Consider the following 16,425-nt stretch of genomic DNA (forward strand, 5'->3'; position numbering starts at 1 on the left):
AAACTGGTCTAAAAAATGACTTGTTTTTAAAGACAGCCTTTCTCTATCTTTATTAAACATGCAGTATGACATGCTTAAACAATTAACCTTACATCTTAGCTTTGGGATATGCCACTGGTTCCTAAACTTTGTTGCATACTGGAAACACTGGGATGTTTTCTAAAAATACTAATGCCTGGCTCCCACACCCACAAATGTTATTGTTGGGTGCAAATTGGGCATCAGAAATTTTAAAGCTTCTACCAGTGATTCTAATGTACAGCTAAATTTAGAAACCACTGGACTACATACTTATGGAATGAGGAAGAAGTTTGGTTGGGGGAAACAGAGTGCTTATTATATAACTTGATCATATCCCTTAAAAAAGCAGTGGGTACTTAATATGTGTCTGTACCTATAGAAGACTCTCTTATGTGATGTAAAAGAAATTTTAGCCTTGTAGAAAAGCCTGAAAGAAGAGAAAAGAATTGGGTGTCTTTCTGGAAAAATCAGGTCCATGAAGTTTGAAGGTGATAATAATGGATTTATTTGGTATTTTAAGCTTCTTAAGGTATAAAGCTAAAAAGGCAAACAGAAGAAGAGCAACAGGAATTTGAAAGAGAAGTCCATTACATTCTTAAATTAGTGGATAGTAAGTAGTTGTCTTTCAGAATGTTACTCAGTTTACTGCCAACCTTGAATGGGTTGGCCAGAATGGAGGTTAAGAATACATCACATTATTACTGAAAAGCAGGCATAGCTTTTTGAAGCAGCTGAATCATTATGGGATAAACCAGTGCAAATCCTTTGTCTTCTCTACTTACTGATTGAACATAAGCTTCCAGGGCTCCCCTAATGAGGAGGAGCCTGTCCTTTTCAGATGGATGGTCATCCAGCCATTGGGAAAAGTGTGCGTGGGACCATTCTGCCCTTTGGAAAGGGGAAATTTCAGCTCAGTGAGTGATCTGGCGAACGAAAACTGAATAATGATGCCGGTTGGATTAACATCTCCTAGGGCGGGATTATTGGCCACATGTTCACTTGTCTGAAAGAGCAGAAGTCTGAATGATCTCAGCATTTGATAGGATTTTCGGAAATCAGATGCTCTTCTGCAGAACAGACCTACTACCAACTGCATCTGTGCAAAATCAGCAAGTGATACTTCCCCTACTTCACCAGGAGGTCTTATGAGACTGGAATTGTAAATAAAAAGTTCAGTTGCTCTTTGGGCAATAGCTTCAGTGTTGTCAAAGACAAAATCCTTGTATTCAAAGTGTTTAAAAGTGTCACTCATAACTCTGGCAGCAAAACCTTGAAGCTCCTTCATGTACAGAGAACAGGGAGCATCAGGCTTTCCTAAAGTGGATAATGATCCAGAAAAATCTTCTTGATGCATGTTGATGATTATGGCTTCTATAGCATCTCCCACTGAAGTCAGTAAGGACTTCCCAGCATTTCCCATTAGAACATGGATTGTCTTTAGGGCTGAAATTATAGTTTGCTCACCTGCTGGTTGGAATGAACTCTGACTGGAAACCACCTTTGTTACTGACTGGTGTGACTTGGACAGTGAATTCACTACTGCCACATTTCTTCTCTGCCCTTCAGTGAGAGGCCCAGTCACCTGATTGGCAGCTCCTCGGGTGGAGAGAAGCTGCTCTGATTTTACACCATTTAACTAGTCTTTGCCATGTTTTTGACACAACTAATGTGAGGTTTGCATCAACAGCAGCTACATTCAGTTCACTTGCTATAGTTTTAATGATACCTGCAAGTTCATTGGCAGAAGGAGGATCACAACCACCACAGGGACACACCAAGATGACAGGATCAAAGAGTTGAGATAAGGGTTTTGATAGATGAGCAGCTTCATAGAGTTGCAGTGAGTCTTTCAAAGCCTTTTCTGGATCATAATCTGGGTTTTTTTGTATGAATATGTTTTGTGTTTTATCTTCCATGTGTTGTAGGTCAATATAGAGTCAATAGGTCTGCTTGTGTTAAATGTCCCCTGAATATTTTGGCTGCATTGATGAAGACGCTGCCATAAGTCATTACAGAGATGCAATAATTTAGGGTATTCTCCTTCAAATGCCTGTTTCGCACACATAGAATTTGTTGCCATATGAGCTTGAGAAGAAAGTGAAGCTTGAGTCACTGAGTTCCCGGATCTGTGTAGAATTTCAGATTGTCCATCAGTTCCTTAGGCTGGGAAGTCCAAAACCATGTTGCTCTCAGATTTGGTATCTGGTGAGAACTGCTTCTTCACAGATGGCCATCTTCTGTGTCTTCATGTGTTGGAAGGACAAAAATAAAGTCTTAAAGAACAGCAGCAATAACAAAAATAGGGGAATCTAAAGTTCATACCTATTAATTTAAATGTACTTTATAAGTTTTTCAATTGTGTTTCATAATCTTATACATGAAGATTTTTTTTACCAATCAAAAAAATCTTAAGTACAATTCTCAGGCAGTATAAGAAAACACACACACATACAGAGTGAAAGAAAGTGAATGGAATGATGTGAAAAGGAAGAGAGAGAAAAAAAGGAGTATTTCTGCCTACAAACTTTACTGATAGAGTTTCCTGCATTAGAATAGTCCTACTATGTTTCTCTTTGACTGAATAAAGTTACCATGAGAAGCATGTGGAGCAGTAGAAAAACAGATTCAGACAAAAAGACATAGTGAAGTAAATTGCTCGATAGGTGGCATTTCATACAATTTCACTATGTTGTCAGGGAGAAGGGCCAATTTGAACACTTAGCTAATCCACTGTGATGTCTTAAATTATTTCCTCTAATAAAAAGAGCATTAAATTGAAAGCTTGTTTCCTCACTTTTAAAATAAAGGGGTATGATGTTAAGTTCCTTACCTCTTCATCTGGAAAAATTTGTTTTTATCAACATACATATTAAAGCAAAGTCCATGTTTCAAGAATAAATTCCAGATTTGTAAGAAAAATGTTAGTTTTTCTCCTGTTTAAAAAACAGTATGCCAATATGGTTACATGAAATTTGTTTCTAATTTGAAGGGGCCATATATCAGGAATCACAATATATGCCTGATATTAAGTGTCTAGGGTCTATCATTATTACCAGATGTAAGCCATTCATTTATTCAACAGATACTCTTAGACCCTATTGTGCCAGGCATGTTTCCAGGCTCTGAGATCACAGGTCCAAGAACAGCCAGTGAGGACCTGGGGTTCCCTTGGGGTCATCTCACCTTAGAGGCCATGCCTCCACAGCCTCATCAGGAGGTGCTTCCTGCTTCTTTTCCTTAAACACTGCCATTCCCCAGGGCTCTTTACTCTGACCTCCTTTTCCTTAGATTTTATTCCTCTAAGATATTTTTCACTCTCTTGTGATTTGGACATCAGCTAGACAACTCTCAGCCTTACTATGAGGGTGGGGTTACAGAGGTTCTTGCATGTAAATCACAGATGAAAAAGTAAGGCTTGTCTTCCAAGTGACATCCAAGAACTCACTCCAAACCCCTGGATTTTATTTTGTTTTGCATTGCCTCAATTCTAGTTTTCTAGCCATTAAATTTTTTTAGTGCATCTTCAAGAGAATTCCTATTTTCCACATTTTCCTTTTTTCCTTTCTTCAAATAGTTAGGGAGATACCTTCTTGGTCACACCTCCTGCAAGCAGTTATTCTCACCTCAGTTGAAGGCCTGCCTGTTCATTCATGGTTTGTAAAGAAATTCACTCCGTTAACTTAAATTCAGATTTTTCTTCTCCAGGGTTCTGTAGAGACCTTGGAGTACCAGCACTGATTCTAATTCTAGAGTATATACTGGTGGTTCATAGGTTTTTTACACATTTGTTGAATGAGCACATACATGTATGAAAGAACGAGGAACACATACATTGAAAACCAAGCATTCTTTCTGTAGATAATAGGGTGTCAGAAAACCTAGAAGAAGATCCAATATAGAGGAACTTTGATGCTACAAACTTCTTTATCTGGGTGAGTACATGCTCATAACCTCAAACAGAGGAGATGGTTCAGTTAGTATCCTCCATCATAATAGAGCTGAATCCAGATTCAATAAGGGTTTCTGAGCAAACTCCCTGGTCCCATAGTTTTCAGTGCCCTTTTAAGAAAATAGTGTCTCAAGACACTTTTGGGTAAATCTTCTCCAATTGATATCTAAGACTTTCCAGAATTTCACTGTTATAGTTGAGGTTACCTTCAGGCTACATATCTTCAGGGAGAACATCCCTTGAATATTACCAGGTTTACAGCTATTATCTGAGTAAATATTTTAACAAGTATCACCCAGTATGATCTATTTGCATAGACTGATTGATTCTTTTCTAGTATTTCGAAATAGCTGTTTTATATTCATTCAGAAGTATTTTTCTAAAAAATATCTAATACCTTTATTTTCCTTGTTCACTGGGTACACAAGGAATTACACATCTTAATGTACCTCTTAAGGTTTTTTGCCTTGGAAACTGAGCAGTGAAGAAAAGCAGGATGAATTGTCTTTTTCATTGTCTATTGTTGTTAAAAATACCTGCTGTATACATAGAATTACAGAACTAGGAAATGTTACTGTTATCTAATCTAACCTCTTTTATATATGTATATGGAAATATACTAAAGCTCAGCTATAACATATAGGACTCTTGCTAAAACCCTCATACAATTTAGTGCTCTGTCTCTTTCCCTAGTTCACCCAAGATCGACTTCAAATCAAGGAAAACAGCTGGGCATGCACTTCCATTAACTAGGGCAATGTTCACTAGTGATCCTAAATTGTGCAATATCTAGAAGAGTGAACACATTTTTCTTCCCTATTTCCACAGGATATGGTCCTTTCTGCCAGGGTAATCTGCTTGCTTCCATCATGCCATCCATCAACCAGAGCATTTTCCAACCTGAAGTCTTCTTTCTTACTGGCATCCCTGATTTTGAAACTCACCATGCCTGGATCTCCATCCCATTCTGTTGTCTCTATGCCATTGCCATTTCTGGAAATGGCATGATCTTGTTTGTCATCATCACTGAATCGAGCTTCCATGAACCCATGTACTATTTCCTCTCCATGCTATCCTTCACAGACCTAGGGCTGTGCCTTTCCACACTGGTCACCATGCTGGGTATTTTCTGGTTTAATGCTCAAGAAATCAGCTTTGATGCCTGCATTGGCCAAATGTTCTTTATCCACTGTTTCATGTTCATGGAGTCCTCAGTACTCCTGGCAATGGCATTTGACCGCTTCATTGCCATCTGTAACCCACTAAGATATGCAATGATCTTAACCAATTCAAGGATCATCAAAGTGGGCTTGGCAATTGTTATTAGAGGGACAACAGCTCTAGTGCCTTTACTTGTGCTCCTTAAGCGTCTGTCCTTCTGCCATAGTCATGTTCTGCACCAGTCATATTGTTTCCACCCTGATGTGATGAAGCTTTCATGCACAGACACCAAGATCAACAGTGCATTTGGTCTGGCCATTGTCATCTCTACTGCAGGCTTGGACTCTGTCTTGATTCTCCTCTCCTATGCTCTGATCATCCATTCTTTGCTCAGCATTGCTTCCCCAGAGCAGCAGAAAAAGGCCTTTGGTACCTGTGTCTCACATGTAAGTGCTGTTTCCATGTTCTACATCCCCATGATCAGCTTCTCACTGGTGCATAGATTTGGGAAGCATGCCCCTCCCTTTGTGCACACTCTCATTGCCAATGTTTATCTGCTCATCCCTCCTGTAATGAATCCCATACTCTACAGTGTGAAGACCAAGCAAATTTGCAAGGCCATCTTCAAAGTATTCCTTTCCAAGCTAATTTAGGACATTTTCAGTATATCCTTTTTTACAAAGTCTTCTGTAATTCATGTTTGATCATTCATTAGCATGAGTTACAGCTCTATCTTGAAAAAACACGTGTATACATGCTTTCATTCTCTTCTGATGATTCGATAACTTACTACATATACAGTTGTAGACTGGTGATTCTTTGAGGATAGGAACTATGTCTTGTATACCTCTAACCTTATCACAAATGCTGCTTATGGTACAGAATTGATCCACAATTGAAATATGTCTGCAAAATGGACAATGAAGTCATACATTGGTGTCCAAAGAGTCTCACCCCCATCTAGGGTATGTAGTTACCCAGGGGATATGTGATATAATTTAGATCAGTAGGGAAGTCCAAGTTGCAGTAATCCTAACCGTTTACTGGTAATGATTACTATTTCTCTAATAGATTATTCGTGGCTGGGAGAATCACAAAAAGCCACAAGAAATCTAATGAGAAGCATACTCTCCTAATTCTTAAAAGAGTTATTCGGGTCCTTTTGGTAAATGTTTTAAAATCTGATTATGTAATATCTAGTGATTTATCTTCTAAATATGTGTCTAATGGGGGAAAGTGGTCAATGATGTATGGTGACTGTTCAACATCATTATACATTGCAATAAAAATTGGAAACTACTTAAATAGTTACTGTAGGATATTATTTAAATAATATATGAACTAGCATGCAAAAAATTCTGATATAGATATAAATGACAATGTTAAGAGAAAAGATAGATTAGTTTTCAGGGTTCTTATCATTGTGTATATATTTCATATGAATATACACACACGCCCACTTTTACATATTACATTATAAAGATATGGGTAAGCATGTTCCAAATGTCAAAAGTACTTATCTTCTGATAATGGGATATTGGTTTGTTTATATTTTCTTTATATTTCCTGCATTTAAAAGGCTTATACTGAGTTTTAAAAAATTTTCAGATAATGAAGTAATCTATGTTCATTTAACATCCACCTAAAAACAAATAACGTTTTTGTTCTTCAGTTTCATCCAATTTCCATTCCCATGTGCCTTCACAAACTGTCTTTGTACCACTCATTGGATACATTTATATATCCCAGAACTACTTAATCAGAAACTGTTTAGATGGTGCCCAATAATTTGCATTTTAATATTCTCTCTACAAATTATCATGCATGTTAGAGTATATTGTATTCAATTTACATCATATACATAGAGAGTATATCATGCATGTTAGAGTATCAGGAATGTTAGAGTAACATTCTTCTGGGATGTTTTCACTTCTGAAAAACACCATAAATACCTTGCCTCTTGTCTTTGATCATTTTTTTCCCTCTGATGATGATGAAACATCCATTTGTTTTTTTCCCCCTTGCTAGTTGATTTTCCCTTCTTCTAGGTGCCATTAAATCTTTGAATTATAAGCAATCAGTCCTCACTTCCCCAAATGACTTGAAACTTTTTGAAAACAAGCATTGTACTGTTTTCAGGGGATTGGTATACCTTGCACAGATCTGATCACAGTGCTTTATTAGTAATAGCTAAGTTAATATATGCTTATTAAATTAACTTTATTTTTACATAACTTTATATTCTTACATTTTTTGAGCATGTTCATTTTGGCAAACATTGTTGGAGGTATCAGGAGTAAAGTAATGAACAATGAAGACACGACCTCTATTCTTAAGGGGTAATAATCTACTGAAACATATGTAAATTGAAATAATATTTTAACCCACCATTTCTCTGAATGAAACTAAGTACAAAACATTATACTAGATACTAAGAGGAGTCATAGATGGTGCTCTCTTTCTTTCCCAGGAAAATCATCAACCCAGGAAACTCTTAGCCTGATGAAAAAAATACAGCTTCCAAAAAATATATTGTTTAACAGAAGAGATATACTGCACATTCAATCCTAAGTAATAAAAGCATAAATATGAGGGATTCAAATTTCATAGTTGCTCAGGAAAAATTTGAATATGGAAAATTTTGAAGGTGGGAGAACCATATTTTTTAATGTATTTTAAAATAAAAATATTAGAGAATGTTCTTATGAAAGTACAACTCTAACTTATGCTTAATTATGAAGGCGACTCATGAAGTATGAATTGCATATAATTTTGCATACTATAGTCATATGTACATTAAAATCCATTTTAAGGTATATTCCTGCTTCTTCTTTACAAAGTGATACAATTCACAGAAAACTATCAAAGCGTATTTTTTTTTCTTTTAATCTTCCAGGCGATAGTTTTCCATCTTTTACTGTGATTTCAATATCATCAAATGTAGAGATCCATACATTTTCACAGCTTTTGCTTTTATTTATAGACCTATGAAAACAATGCTAGTTCAAGACTGTCTGAGCCAAAGCTGATAGTGATAAGTTTGGTTAATCTGATGTAGAATTTGGAAGAGTAAGCATTTGAGTGTTCCACTGTGACCATATAAGTTCATTGAAGTTCTGTTTGAGAATGTTCTTAATTGACATTGTTGTGTGACTGATATATTTTAGAGATAAATTTTTTATTCTAATTATTAAGTTGATATTGCAGCTAGGAGGGAACTAAAATATCTAGCCTCAAATAGATGCCTGAATTCTTCAGCTGCTTCTCAAAGATCTGTAAAAAGTGTTTTTCAACAAAAGGAGAAAGATAAAATTCCATATTGAGCAATTTCTATTATGTTATTTAGATTCAAATGTCTTAGAAGGCCAGTACTTACATGACATGGATTCTGCCTCCCTGTTTAGCTACATTTGACACTTGCTCCCTCCACTTGCACACAGGGTTCCAGGCATGCTGAATATATTACTCTTTCTATTCTCTGTGCTAATTGTCTCCTGACAGAGCTGGTGCTCACTTTCCTGCAGGATAAATACATGCAATTCTATGCTCTCATCATAAAAATGACCTGTTGTGATCACTGAGTTTTATGTCAGTTTCTTTACTGGGTTTGAGCATTTAGAGGGAAGTGAGTCTGTTCTATTCTCTGTATTACCAGAGCACAACCCTGGAATGTCATGGATACTTAAGGCATTTCATGAAATAATTAATGAAGCTTTCTTTTTCCCTATTTTTTTTCCTTTTTGCAGAAGCAAAGAGGTTTCTTTAAAGAGGGCAGAGTTCATCCAAATAATGTTGGTGGATGATACATGTGTCAGCTAGGTGTGTGGGTAGTGTGGGGATTGGGAGTGAGCCCATGCATAGGGTAGGTACCTTTGTTTGGGATTTTATACTCACCAATTTTCTTTAACCACATTTAATCAAGATATAAGATCAAAGAACTATAACATCAGTCCCTGCAAAGTAAGTGTAATGAAGTAGAAGGGAAAGGATGCTGAGGTAGAATGAACCCTTAGGAAACCTCATACTCCAGGGGCCACAAAGAAATCCACCAGGAGTTTTCTGATTAAGAGACTTCAAGTAGCCTGAGCCATGGCTCCTTATATATGCTACCTATTGCTGAGTGAAACACCTTCCCAATTCCTCAGTCCCTTACTTGCAAACAGGGCAGAAAAGAGCACATCTCCATACTTTGTAAGTAAAACTGCTGCATTCAGGGAAAACAGAAAGCTTTACGCATACTGGTTTTCTTTTAAGAATGAAGATTTTATTAACTGCAAAGAGCTCTCATGGGTGCCTCAGGAAAATTGTGGAAAGTTCTTTCCTGCATTCTGTATTTCTGGAGGCATTATATTCTAACTGATTGAGTTCCATCCGCCTATGAACCATATGTCTTGATGCTTAGAATGATTTGTTGACATGCCCTTGTAATTGTGTTTTCTGGTTAGCTGTGCCGCATCTCAAAACCATCATCTAAGGGCAGCTGGCAATACTGCTGCTACCCACCACCACCATCATCCTCATTCCCATCCTCATTTACCATTATAATGCCTCCCAAGTACCAGTTAGCAGATTAAATGCTTTACCAATGCTATTTCATTTAATTTTTACAAATTAATGCTATTGGCAAACTACCAATTTCACAGAAGTAGAACCTAATGTAAAGAGTTTATTAGGAGGGCCTTAGCTAATTGGTAGCAGAGCCAGCAACTGCACCTAGCTTTGCCTGACCCTGCAATCATACTAGTGACTTTCTGTAATCAAAGGAGAGGGATAATTCAAAGTAGTCCTGTACAGAACCTGCTGCAGGCCCTTACATTGGGACTGGAATGTTATCTTCGTATAAGAAGAGAATTACTAAAAAAATGGAAGGAGGCATATGAAAGTTTACCCTAAAATACTAAGTCTTCCACTAAAAAAACCCAACACACATGCACACACACACACACACACACACACACACACACACACACACACACACACACACACACCCCTCATTTTGTGGGAATGAAGGAGAATTCAATGAGGTTCTTCCAAAAGTCATATGTGTAATTTCAGGCTACACAGCATGAATTAAATGGACAAAACTAATGTGCTGAGATCCTGATATATTTCCAAAATCCTTGGTCAGTTTACAATTCTGGATTTAATTTATATCAACAAGTATATATTGTTGTCCCACACTGCACAGAAAAGAATGAAAGGTATTTGGAATACAATGATGAATAAGCAATGATTCACCTGCCAGTAATTTAAGTTGAAAAAGCATGTTTTTAAATAACTTATGATCACACAGTGGAATAACCATCATTCCAGATGCTTAAATAAAAAAAGGGGTGTGATTCCAAAGGAAGAAGTAATTTATTTTGACTTGATTTGGAGAAAGAGAAGTTGATGTCAAAAATACCTCTAGAAGTAAATAAATTATAATGAATCGATGGAGCAACTAATGAATCTAAAGAATTTAGGCTCATTCAAAGAAGTGCATAAATTCAGCAAAGCACAGAATTGTGAAAGAACTAGTAATATTTGGTAGGTGGTGGAGGAAGACAAGCCCAGGTTGATGACATCAAAAGTTTTCAGAGGTGGGTAAGAGGATATGTAGCAGTAAGAGTAGATTTTAGTTAGATTAGGAAAATCCTTGACTACTGCAGTAAAAAGATCTTAAAGAGTTTTGACTCCATGGTGAAGACAATGAAGAATTCTATGTGAGATTGTGGTAATGGTACAAATGAACATGACTTTTTTTTTAAGTAGGAAGGACAATTGTTGGGGTTATTTCACATAGCAGAAAGAGATCTATGTGTTCTTTACTTGTGTTTATGAAACTTCCACATTCCTTATGCTTTTATGGAGGTAAGATAGTTCCTTACTGGATCCCTGTTACCTTCAAACAATACTTTTTAGCACTTTGTATCTCACACTTTAGTGGCATTTCTAAAATATATGAAACTACCTACTTTGGACATGCTGAGAATATTTTCATAATGATTTTTATGTATTACCTCCTGCAAAGAAATCTTGTTCTCAAGGAAGACTTTCTTGACTTTTCCCTCACACAACTTTCTGACATACACAATCGCTGTACTTTAAATACAAATCCATTGTTGTACATATCACAGTGCATTTTATTTGTATGTTTACATTGTCATTTTCCAAAGTATCTTATCCTTTCCTAAATATCCTCGAGGGCAGGTGCCATATCTAATTCTGTTCTGTGTCCCTATAGTTTGGATTACCTTGTGCACTCAGAAATTTAATGTTAAATGAAACTAATGTTGAAAATGAATTGAGAGGCTAGGTGGTAGGGCTGTCTTTGGAAAGAAACAAGAGTTCTGAATCAGAAAAGAATGAAGAAAGATTGAGAAAATCATAGCTGTGGAGGAAGAAGGGACCACATGAAGAAGATATTAACCAGGGGATACTACCTAAATAAAATAATTTTTTCATGTTTTTCTCAGCTATCAGATAATAAAAAATGAGGATAAGTCAGGGGGATATGCAAATAGAACTAGAAAAGGAAGCAAATAATGGATTGTACTATATTTTAATTATTTTTAAGTGATAATAGCTAATATTTGGTGACCTTTTAAACATCACAGTGAGGTACCCTCCCAAGTTTTTCATATACATTAACTAATTTAACCCCCACCATAGTCCTGTGGAGGTATGAGTATCATTATTACTTTAGCAGTGGAGAAGTCCAGGCATATACAATTTAGAAACTTACCATGTGGTGACAGGTGATAAATATATCTGTCCACACTTGAACCCATCAGAATTTAGAATGTGCAATCCTCAAAAATTGATTGGGGATGCCAAATAAAATACATAAAATCAAAATATTCATAATATTTACTTTTGAGACTCATTACACTGAAATAGTTTAGTTAGTAATTGTGTGATTACTTATACTTGTTAATGTGGTATGGAAGTTAATTCATACAGTTCAATTTATGATATTGCAAATAGACAGAATGTTTGACCAGGATATTATCACAACTTCTAACAGATAATAAGGGCTCAGCAAATGTTAGCTGTTTATTATGATTAGAGATACCCAAACTGATTGAAAGAAAGAATATGGAGATGAAGGGAGGATTACTTTTTTGGCCACCAGAAACTCGCCTTATTTATAATATCAGAATCACTCCATATATTATTTACTGTTCATCTAAAATTTCAGGCAACACTATAGACAAATTTCATTAAATATTTACTGAGTATCTACCACACAAATTCAGGAAGTTATGGGTATAATATTACTAAATAGATGTGAATTTAATAAGATGGGTCATTGTTAGATTTGTTTGCCTATAAATTCTGTGTCCTCGTATAATTTTTCTTTCATGTTTTCTGCTCCTTTATTTGATACAGTCTTACATTTTTTAACCGACTTCATGAGCTTTAAATATAATATAACTATTGTCTTCTATAAATGTTTACCTGGTAAAATAATTATTTTCATCTTGAATTCACTATAAAGAAATACAGTTTATCACTAAGGACAGTCAACTTAACAGTCAGTTTAAGAGTTTGCATTTTGAGTTCAACATGTCAACTTTGCAGAATACATCTTCTTCCATTATTTTCCTGCTAACTGGTGTTCCTGGGCTGGAAGACTTCCACACCTGGATCTCCATCCCCTTCTGCCTTCTCTACATAACTGCTCTCTCAGGAAACAGCATGATTCTCTTTGCCATTGTCACTCAGCCCAGCCTCCACAAACTCATGTATTATTTTCTCTCCATGCTGTCCACCACTGACCTTGGCCTGTCCATATCCACCCTGATCACCATGTTGGGTGTATTCTGGTTCAATGCCAGGGAGATCAGCTTTAACGCCTGCTCATCACAGATGTTTTTCATTCAACTCTTCACTGTCATGGAATCCTCAGTGCTGTTGGCCATGGCCTTCGATCGTTTTGTGGCCATCTCTAATCCTCTTCGGTATGCCTCCATTTTAACTGACCTTAAAATAGCACAGATTGGAGTAGCGATCATCACCAGGGGGACACTAATACTGACTCCTATGGTGGCACTTCTGAAACGACTGTCCTACTGCCGCAGCCACGTGCTCCACCACTCCTACTGCTTCCACCCTGATGTGATGAAGCTGTCGTGCACAGACACCAGGGTCAATAGTGCAATTGGGTTGACTGCCCTGATCACAACTGCTGGGGTGGACTTGATCTTCATTGGTTAAGAAATAAGGGTCTAGCCACACCCTAACATGTGAAGACAGTTGACAGCGTCGCTCTCCCCTGCCTCCCTCATTTACGTTTCTGGGGTGTAAGAGGAGGTACTCTAAGGTATGTTGCAGGTGTAGCTCTGATATACAGACACTTCCAAAAATACTCTGGATTGAACATTCTGTTACTTAATCTAATGTTAATGTGTGTGTGTGTGCTATTGCGCAAACATGGTGCTTGTCAATTCATAGCCCACCTGCAATGATGCATTTAGGAAGTCCTCACTGTGTGATCATCTCTCTATTTAATACTTTCTGTTCATATTTTCATGGGTATTGTTTCTGTTTACTGAAGACTGACTGCCCTCAGTATTGTGAGGAGGGGATGAGGTATCCTGTCATGGGGAGGGAGAATACATGTTTGGCTCTTCATCTGAGCAGAGAGGTTCTCTGTTCCTCCTGTGGGTTGCCAAAGAGTTAAAGTGCAGCTCTGCCTCAGTGGCGGGACCATACATATTCATTTTTTCCACCTTTAACAAATTTCTCTGTGGCCTAAAATATGGTACATGGAGGGCCAGGTTGGGGTTGGTGTGATGGAAGTAAAATAATCAGGTTTAAGTGTAATTCTCCAGTCCAACAGTTGGGAACTTGCAATCTCCCTTAAAGTGGCCTACAATTCCTATTCTGTATTCTCCTGTGCATATTTTCGGCTACACTTGCATCTACCAATGTTATTTTATATTCATTCTATATTTCATGGATTCTCCAATTTAGAGACCACTGCTTATGCTTGTATGTATATTCCAGTGCTTCTGTTAATTAAATCTTTATCACAAACATATTTTCTCCCTTCTGTAGGGTGAGAGTAGTTGGGAATGTTCGCTCTTTCTACCTTTTTCAGGTAGTCTCCAATCTTCTTTCTTCTTCAAGAAAACATAACTGTTTTATTGTGATACAATCCACAGGCAGTGTAATTTACACATTTCATATGTAAAAGTCAATGTTTTAGGGATTTTCACAGAGGTGTGCTGCTTTTACTGCAGTGAATATTAGATCATTTTTATAATCTGGAAAGTAACACTTATCCAGGACCAGTCGTATCTTATTACCTTCCATTCCATCCAGGCCATGGCAACTACTAATCTACTTTCTGTCTGTGTAGATTTGCCTATTTTGGACATTTTATAAAACTTTAATCATATAATATGTGGTCTTTTGTTCCTGGCTTTTTCAATTAGCATAATGTTTACAAGATTCATCCATTTTGTGGTAAGTGTAAAGTACTTCTATATTTTTCATTGGCAGATGGTATTCCACTGTATGGATCTATTGTGGTTTCTACAGCCATTTTTGTAGCTGATGGGCGTTTGGATGGTGGTGTTACAGTAGGTAGAGAGCCAGATATGAGCAGGGAGGGGAGGAGGTCTTCCGGCTATGGTTTACATTCTCCACATTCCGTGTAAGCTATTCTCATAGAATATATGGAGTGAGAACAGCAACTGGCCAAAACCGCTGATTCCAATAGGGAGGAGAGGTTGGCCCAAACTTCTCCCCCAAATACATTATACATTCATTGACATAGTAAATCATGCCCCTATGCCATTAACAGGTAGATATCGCACCTTTCTGCACCATGGCAGTTTTTGTGAGAACCATATAGCCAAAAACTCCCCTGCCAAAGGTAAGGGTGGAATAAGCCCAAACTCTAAGAAGACTCCACCTGTTCCCATGGAAACATATTCTACTTAGTAAATATTCATCCCTCCTCACATAAAAAGGCTCCTTATTGTATCCCCAGCATGACTTAGCCTCAAATTTGCCTGCACTCAACTCTTGAGCTTGTATTTTCTTCTTTTCTTTAAACTCTTATTTTCCAATAAACTTCTAAAGTTTAAGTGCTTTTACATCCATCCTTGAATTCTTTCTCATGGTGAGACCAAGAACCCATCTCTGGTAACAGCAGCACCATTGTGGAAAACACGTTCCTTCCTTATTGAGATTTTTGGCATCAGTGTCAAAAATCAATTGATATGAAATATGAGTTTATTTCTCTACTTTCAATTCTATTGCATTGATCTATGTGTCTATCCCATGCCAGTGCTATATTGTCTGTATTATGGTAGCTGTGTAGTAAATTTTGAATTGAGTATGAATCCTCCAACTTTGCTTTCCCTCTTCAAGATGGTATTGGCTATTTCAGGTACCTTACAATTCGATATTCATTTTAGCTTGTCATTTTATGTAAAGAAACAAACCTGAATTTGATAGGGATTGCTTTGCATCTGTAAATCAACTGGTGAGTATAGCCATGTTAACCATGTTGTCTTCAAATTCATAAATATGGTGTATCTTTCCATTTTTTTAGGACTTGGATTTCTTTGAGCAGTATTTTTGTGTACAGTGTTCTCAGTGTGCAAGTCTTATACCTATTTGGCTAAGTTTATTTCCAAGTATTTTTATTCCTTTTGATGTTATCATAAATGGAATTTTTTTTTTGTCAGTTTCAGGTTTGGATTGTTCATTGCTAATGTATAGAAGTGCAATTGATTTTTTATATATTGATCTTATGTTCTACAACTTTGCTGAAGTCATTTATTAGTTTTGATTAATTTTTAGTAGATTTCTTAGGATCTTCTGTACAAAAAGTCAGATCATATGCAAATAGAAATAATTTTACTTTCTTCTTTGCAATCTGGGTAGCTTTTATTTCATTGTCTTCAATTGACTTGGCTAGAACCTCCAACCCCATGTTGAATGCATTGGTGAGAGTGGACATATTGGCTTTGTTCATCATTTTGGGACAAAACATTCAATCTGTCACCATTAGTATAATATCGCCTGTGGATTTTTTATAGTTGTCTATTATCAGTTGAGGAAATTGCTTTTCTTTCTAAATTTTGAGTGTTTTTATCATAAATGGATGTCGAATTTAGTCAAAAGTTTTTTTCTGCATCTATTGACATGATTATGTGGTTTTTGTCCTTTATTCTACTATTTTGGTTTAATATACTGTGGCATTCTCTTCTCTTGGAAGCAAACCCCTGCTTTACACACATGGCACTAGGCAAGATAGCATGGAGTCTTTTCAGCTTGCATCTCTCATTGTG

At 36.7% G+C, this 16,425-nt stretch overlaps 2 protein-coding genes and 1 pseudogene across 2 annotated transcripts; 2 read left to right on the plus strand and 1 right to left on the minus strand.

Annotated features, from left to right (window-relative positions):
- Nucleotides 1–719: 719 nt before the first annotated feature.
- Nucleotides 720–4,838, minus strand: LOC118912060 (conserved oligomeric Golgi complex subunit 5-like; annotated as a pseudogene).
- Nucleotide 4,839: 1 nt separating this feature from the next.
- LOC118912142 (olfactory receptor 51F2-like) lies at nt 4,840–5,784 on the plus strand. Its single transcript, XM_036884941.2, has one exon. It carries the CDS (start codon nt 4,840–4,842, stop codon nt 5,782–5,784), a length of 945 nt encoding a protein of 314 aa, XP_036740836.2.
- A 6,898-nt stretch (nt 5,785–12,682) lies between these two features.
- Nucleotides 12,683–13,333, plus strand: LOC118912061 (olfactory receptor 51F2-like). Its single transcript, XM_036884855.2, has one exon. It carries the CDS (start codon nt 12,683–12,685, stop codon nt 13,331–13,333), a length of 651 nt encoding a protein of 216 aa, XP_036740750.1.
- The last annotated feature ends 3,092 nt before the right edge of the window (nt 13,334–16,425 follow it).

This window comes from Manis pentadactyla, chromosome 9 (assembly GCF_030020395.1).
Source record: "Manis pentadactyla isolate mManPen7 chromosome 9, mManPen7.hap1, whole genome shotgun sequence".
Lineage (NCBI taxonomy): Eukaryota > Metazoa > Chordata > Mammalia > Pholidota > Manidae > Manis > Manis pentadactyla.

Coding starts and splice junctions, on each gene's coding strand:
- LOC118912142 (XM_036884941.2), top strand. CDS start 4,840: ATGCCATCCATCAACCAGAGCATTTTCCAACCTGAAGTCTTCTTTCTT.
- LOC118912061 (XM_036884855.2), top strand. CDS start 12,683: ATGTCAACTTTGCAGAATACATCTTCTTCCATTATTTTCCTGCTAACT.